The 7608-nt window shown below is 34.8% G+C and overlaps 1 protein-coding gene across 1 annotated transcript; it reads right to left on the reverse strand.

The window, feature by feature from the left end:
- Positions 1-3268: 3268 nt before the first annotated feature.
- Positions 3269-6233, reverse strand: LOC111886025 (aspartic proteinase 36). The gene is made up of 10 exons (XM_023882265.3): positions 5712-6233; positions 5286-5415; positions 4959-5209; positions 4651-4878; positions 4382-4547; positions 4202-4275; positions 4021-4117; positions 3842-3908; positions 3670-3741; positions 3269-3526 (listed from the first exon to the last, which is right to left on the reverse strand). The coding sequence occupies exons 1-10, from the start codon at positions 5978-5980 to the stop codon at positions 3366-3368; spliced, it is 1515 nt and encodes a 504-aa protein (XP_023738033.1). The 5' UTR covers positions 5981-6233; the 3' UTR covers positions 3269-3365.
- Between the last annotated feature and the right edge of the window lie 1375 nt (positions 6234-7608).

Consider the following 7608-nt stretch of genomic DNA (forward strand, 5'->3'; position numbering starts at 1 on the left):
GCACTACCAACAAAGTTCAAGCTTACTATGAGAAATAAAATAGTATTTATATTATTAAAATAAAAAATTCATGAAAAAATTAATGTGGGATTTTTGTAATTTTGGAAAATGAAGAAAATCTTGAGGCAACTATATAACATTGACTTCCTTTGGATACAAGAGGTTGAACACATTGTGAAACATTCTGTGTAATCTGCAGCAATGGTAAAAGTAAAATCCTTTAATTTCAACAAGAATTTCAAGGTTCGGAGTGGAAATAAATTTTGATGATTTCGACGATTTCACCCTTGTGAACTTATGGTGTTCATGAAAGGATCATAAGCTTCTTTTGTATGTTGCTATGTCAGTTGGAAAGTAGACGGTATTGGTAATCATCGAGCGAATGTCGTAGGAGTTATATGTGTTGGAATCCTAAGTCGAGTAGGACTTGGAGACCAAGTAATAGCAACTTAGTTTTTAGGAAATCATAAACAAGTAGGTTTCTAGTTTCCTAATTGTAATCTAATTACAAGTCGGTAGTTAGGAGTATATATACACATGGTTTTAGGTCGAGTTATGATCATTGGAAAGCATTGTAATATTGTGAGTTTTGAGAGAGTTTCTCATATAATCAAAGAGTTATTTTGATTAAAACAATCGTGTTTACATATTCCAATCTTTAATATGTAGTCAAATAAGATAGCATGAATCTAGGCCTTATGGCATGTTCGTTGTTTGGTTGTGGCTCTAGGGTGGGATCGTTTGTTCGACTACCTATCTTATCCTTGGGTCATTGGGTGTGTATAATTATGCATTCATCTAGTGGTTTCCAAAAATAACATAGAGTATTGTATGAGTTCTTCATATGTTCAACATGGTTGTGTAGTTGTATGGTGTATCCAAGTAAGTAGACTAGTTTGGACATTTTCTTGTGCTGTTGGATTGCTATGGATTCTCATTTTATTTGTATATCAATATATTTTGGGTGAGTTGAGGGCATACATGCTATATGCTAAAGGCCAAGATACCCAGACAAACCAATTGTATGATGAATGCGCGGACCATCTTTATGTTGAAGGCCACAGACATACCAACTTTGTGTTGTAAGCCATTGTGTGTATGCATTGCGTATATATAATGACATCTGGTATGTTGAGGAATTCACTAAGCTTTAGCTTACAATTTGTAGATTTAAATGTTTCAAACACTTTAGATGATTGAGGAAAGAAGAAGGTGTGATTATACACATTCTTCAACGACTGTGGGATTTATGATTTTGTTTTGATGATATATTGCTTTATGTCTTATGAGTTTGAGAAAACAAGTGTTTTGTGATATTGGTTTTTATGGGAATGGTTTTGTTTACCCTTAAATTTAATATATATATATATATATATATATATATATATATATATATATATATATATATATATCATGGCTTTTGGGAGGTTACACAATATCACATATCAAATAACTCGTGACGGTGTTGACCGAGAAGACAAATATCATGGCTTTTGGGAGGTTACATAATATCACATATCAAATAACTCGTGACGGTGTTGACTGAGAAGACAAATATCATGACATTAGATTAACTTGTTATTGGGTTAAAAAGGGGGCGTTTAGACTAAGGGCGTTCTTAGTTTAGTCGTTTTCATCTAGCTGAGTCCCAAACACTTTGGCAATGAAGGGATAATAGCGGGTTAGACACAATTAGTCGGGAGCTAGTGTCGCTTCCCTTGTGAGTTGATGGCAGAGAGAAACCAATCGTCATGCGTAATCTGGGAGGGCTTCTCTCGAGGTTTTATGGGGGACCTCGAGACGCCACAATGGCAAAAAGTAGTGCTAAACTTGAGTCTGTGATATCAAGCTTTAAGAAGGGGACATAAGTTGTTTAAACGGGTCATGTCGATCTTTTGCTCAAAATTTTAAACCTATTTAATTTGATTGGCGTTATGATTGTTCATATTAATTTTATAGATCAACAGGGGATGTTTATAAAACTATCAACTTTTGAATTTAATACATGAGAAAATAATCAATTTTGTTTTTTACAAAATACACAACTTTTCCAAATGGGGCGTTCTAAACTATTTTATGTCAAATTAAAAATATTTTTCAAACAAAAAATACAAACTAACATTCCAGATTTCAAACAGTAAAAAATTATTCCAGAATTTAATGAACAAGTCCAAATATTGATCAACATTTCTGGAATTTAAAAAAACTCTGTTTTTTAACTAAAATCTAACAAAAATGTAAATACATAACAAATAGGAAGTGTATACTATACATGGGATTAAATATATCATTTTGTTGAAAACAGTGATATTAGACCCTTTGAAATAAATATTTCGGACATAAGTATAAAGTTTTTTTTTGGTGCAAATAAGAAAAAAATACACTATATATATATTTTTTTTATCCGGAATGACCTCATTTAGGATAACATGGTCATTTTGTAAAATACAAAAAACTTGGTTATTAATTAAAACCTTCCTTCATAATGGTTAATTTTATTAACATCCCTAAATATTATCTTTGTGATTTCAGATAACATATACATATACAATGGGAATGGGTGGAGCAACTCTCATTCAACTAGTATGAAAATAGACTCTTATTCTAACACTCACTTTGGAAATCTTTCTAAGATGTGTGTGGACCCCGTAGTTCTTTGTCATCCACAAGCTTTTAGTGCTTCTTTCTAATTCATTGCAAGATGAATGTAAGAACTAAGAAGATGATCTTGATGGAGGTCGCTTCTTTTATAGTAAAGCGTGTGAATAAGTTGTTCGTCATAGCTGTATATCCACTTGATGCGTTTGTTGTAGGGGAAGAACAACTTATCATCATGGGTACCCGCTTGTTGCCACAAATGGCTTCAATAATACAAGCTAGAACACAACAAAGGTAAAAAGTGTAACTTTATAATGGAAATGACAAAAACAACCACGTTACTTTATTTTTCTCTTTTAAATCATTATTCCATAACTAGTGGATCTCATCTAATCTTTATAGTTAGCTAAACCCCACTTCTTTTACTAATATCAGTCGCCCTTGAAAAATGAAAACCTTACTTCTTCACTATGGCATTACCCATGTGATTACTGATTATATATAATTGCATTAAAATTATACATCCACAACACAAAAGTCTCAAGTGATGATAAGCATTATATTATTGAACATGCAGTTCCTCTATATATATATATGAGTACAACATTCAAGTTGTACATATACATGTATAAATCTTGGTTCCAATTAGTCTATTTCCCATGGCATAAAATAATTTAACAATAAACACTTCATTTTTTTTTCCCAATATACATATAAAAGAATAAACCACCCTAGAAAACCTCTAACAACTTTTGCTCAAATTTTCATTATGAAAAAACAAAAAATACAAATAATTGTAACACAACAACCATGAATATCATCTTCTTACATTCATCTTGCAATGAATTACTACTACCAATTTGACCAGCATTCACATACTCACTTCTTCCACCACTTGACATAGTCGACACATTTACAGACATCGAACCTAACAACATAAATAAAACAAGATTACAAATTTCAAATTTGTAATAAATAATAATCCATCCGTATTTGACTTTTCAAAGTCAAATAATAATTATCCACTATTTCATTTTTAAAGATAAAAATTAATGTTATAAGATTACTTACAATCGTAATTAGCCCAACCAATTCGCTGACCACCAAGATCATAAACAATAATCTTGTCTTTTAAAACAAGATCTGCATTGTTCATAATGTAATTAATAATAATTCAAATTTTTTTAAAAAAAATACACAAAAAATAATCTTGATTATGCCATTTTTGCTAAATTTCTTTTACCTCCTAAAATGGTGATTCCTTGACCTCGAGTTTTCTGAAACCCTATGCACCATACTGAAGCCCCAGCCTACAAAGAATATCATAAAGTAATTTTCAACATATAATCTTATTTTGTTTTTAGTATCAAATCACATTTTTTTTTTATTTAAATTAATAAAATGTAGAATTTAGTGATTTACCACAGAGTTCTGTTGTAAAAGATAATCCTGGGGTCTTAAAAGCATCGAAGCACTACCAGCAAAGTTCAAGCTAACTGTGGGAAATATCTCAGGCGAACTGAGATTATTTATATTATTAAAATAAAAAATTCGTGAAAAAATTAATCTGGGATTTTGGTAATTTTGGAAAATGAAGAAAAACCTTGAGGCGACGATATAACATTGACTTCCTTTGGATACAAGAGGTTGAACTGATTGTGAAACAGACTGTGTAATCTGCAACAATGGTAAAAGTAAAATCCTTTCATTTCAACAATGAGTTCAAGATTCAAAGTGAAAACGAATTTTGATGATTTTGACGATTTCACCCTTTTGAACTTACGGCATCCACGAAAGGATCATAAGCTTCTTCTGTAAGGTATGCGAGGGTAGTTCCGGAATCAATTATGGTTCCTCCTCGACTGCTTGATGTTGCAAACATTGAAGGATCTATGGACAATGTTTGTCCATTTACAGAGATGCTCAACAGATTTATGTTGTAATGTGGCCTGGATGATGATGATGAATTTGGATCCTTTAAAGATAATCAAGTTTTGATTTTTTATTTAATTTTATTGATAGATTATCGAAATTCCATGAAAGAGAACTTACTGTGACGCGATTAATGGAGTATACACCATGTTGGGCTCGATTATTTGACCAAGAACCAGAATACCACCGCCGGCGCCGTTTCCGACGAGACAATGGGAGAATGCATTTGGGGATATCCCTTGTGAAGATAGTTGCGCTATTACAGATAATCCTTGTTGACCGAATCCGAAAATTCCATCAACTGCTCGATCGGATTTGGTTAAATCTCCGGTTTGAGATGTGCTACAACTGTTTCGTAAGTTTGAGAAGTTAATTAGGGTTCTTATGAAGAAAATTTGAAGGGGGTGACCGATTAGGCGAGAAGTTACCCGAATACGATAGATGCGGAAGCGTTTGATGTTACTGAATTTCCGACAACTGTCTCGAGATTGATTAGATCTGATACGTAATAGCCGGATGTTCCACTGCCATCTCCGTATTGGAATGTGTAGCTGCACTGGTTATTGGAACCGGAACAGCTGGAATCGGAAGATTGGGTTCCGAGAAGACATCGTTGGTCTGAACAAGAGATTAAAGAAGCTGTTGATGAGGCTGAAGGGTCATAGAACTGAATTGGGATCTGTTGATTGGAAAAGATAAAGATAAAAATAGTATTCGAGAATGAGATTTGTGATAAGAAATGGTGAAAAACATACTTGAAGTCCACTGGATTTAGGGCAACCGTTGCATGAACTGCAACTCACCCACAATACATCACTTCCGGTGTCGATTTGGACGTAATATTGCTTCGGAGGAGAACCCAAATGAAGCTTTGTGTAGTAAAGCCTACATGGTGAATGGAATTTAGTCATTTACAGATGAAATTGAAGAAGGTAATACATAGTAATCAGGAAGAACAAGAACAAGAACAAGATAGGAGTTTACAGGAAGCCCAAAAATTCAAGAAGCAAAGTGAGAATCTTTTGCTTTTGGTTTTCAATTGAGGCAACTAACGATTATGAAAACAACACAGCTTGAATACACAGCAACCTAATTTTTTAGAATTTCAACCGAATATTAAAGATATACACTTCTGTAATTCGATTAATTTTCAGATAAAATAGAGTGAATCAAGGAATTACCCAACACGATAGGGATCATATGTTCCTTGAACTTGGAAATTAACAACACTTGCTACAGAAGACTGCTGCTGCAAGATTCTAGGGTGCCTGAAACTATCTCTAACTCTGAGTTGATTCAATTCAACAAGATGGTTCGTCGGAAAAGCTCTCTCCAACGTAAGAGTCGTGGGAAACCCAGAAAGAACAAATGCCGCCTGTAATAAAATGGCGACGGCGGTGCCGGTTATGATCAACTTCACCGGATTTCCGGCAAGAAAATATGCCCGCATTCCTTCTCTCTTCTCTCCCACTTGCTTTCCCTGAATTCAGTACTTTTACCGAATAACTAAAATGCAACAGCGACCCGACCAAGTTGTCGAGTTGTATACATCGGGTATTTATGAAAGATCGAAGAGGGGGGCAGAAATGAAGGAGGGATTGATTCTTTGTTGGAGAGAATTTGAGGAGGTGTGGAGATATAGATTTTTTTAGAAGATTTTGAAAAAGATTGCGTTGGAGGCATGAATGCTTCTAACCCAATCCAATCACTTTCGTTCTCTAATAAAGTAATGAATGAAGTTATCATTTGCCCTTAGTATATATCAACAAAAGCCCTTCAAGTATAATTTTAACAAGTTTGGTCCTTCCTTAGTTCTTGTAAATTTTTTCCCTAAACACCACAATATGAGGAAATGATTTTGCTTATCGCCCATTTATGCACATAACGTCGTGTGGAGTCGCCTTCGGGTTGGAGTTAATGGCAGATTCCGTTCTAAGTTGGTAGTCATGAGCAAGCTTAGTAACATTAATAAGAAATTCTGGAACATTTGCGTTTCAAGTATCTTCCTTTTTGCCCTTAACTTAAAAATTCTTGCATTTTGGTCCCAAGCCAAGTACATTGGGCGTACGCTAGGAGTACGTTGAGTGTACTTGCTCGATGGTTTGGTCACAGGGGCACCCACCTACGTGGGGTGTATGTGGAGGTACGCAATGCATATGATCACTAGGGGCAAACCCTAATTTTTAGGGTTTGTGCCATATTTAAACACCTTAAGTTGCTTATGTACTTTCTTACAACCAGTCCCCACTTCTCCGAACCCTAAGAACGAAACCTTAATTGTCATTTGAGTGTTTTAAGCTTGGAAGTGAACTTTGAAGGTGTATTTGGTGATCTTGAAGGAAGAAGAACTCTTGGAAGTTGCATTGGTGTGGCTAAAGTTTGTGGACCTAGAATCATCTCCAACTTGGAAAGATCTTGGAGGTATAAACTTTTTAACTTGATTGTTCTTTTGATAAGATCTAGTTAGGGTTTCTTATTATGCTTTTTAAGTCATATATGAGAGTATGAGCTACTCCAGAAGCTATGGATGGTAGATCTTAGCATTTTTGAGGTCCCTTGTGCAAAAACAAAAAAAATGCAATCTTGATGTGTTATATTGGACCATGCATGAGTTAGGGTTCTTATTATGGGCTTTATTGAGTATTAGGTCCCATTAAGACATGCAAAGAAGTAAAGTTGCCAAGTTTACGTATTAAGACATCATTTAGGGTCAGATCTGAGAATTAGACTTAGTGGCTTAACAGATTAAGCACTTAATGGCGAGTTTGGGATCGTTCCTTGTGAACAGTATCTCTGCTTTGGTATTGTTTGATTCGGGGGCTACCCGATCCTTTGTATCTCTTGCGTTTAACAAGAGGTTTGTCGATGCTCTAAAGGAGTTGGATTGTCCATTAGAGGTTGAGATTGTGGATGATAGGCATGTATGAGTATCTAGGGTTCATCGGGGTTGTGTCTTAGAGTTGTTCAACGAGCGAAATCCGATTGGTTTGGTTCCTATTCCCCCTACGTGAGAGCAAGGTCATCGTAGGGATGGATTGATTGAGCCTTAATGGAGCAATGATTGATTGTAAGCAGCAG

This window comes from Lactuca sativa, chromosome 1, assembly GCF_002870075.4.
Source record: "Lactuca sativa cultivar Salinas chromosome 1, Lsat_Salinas_v11, whole genome shotgun sequence".
In the NCBI taxonomy this organism is placed as follows: Eukaryota; Viridiplantae; Streptophyta; class Magnoliopsida; order Asterales; family Asteraceae; genus Lactuca; species Lactuca sativa.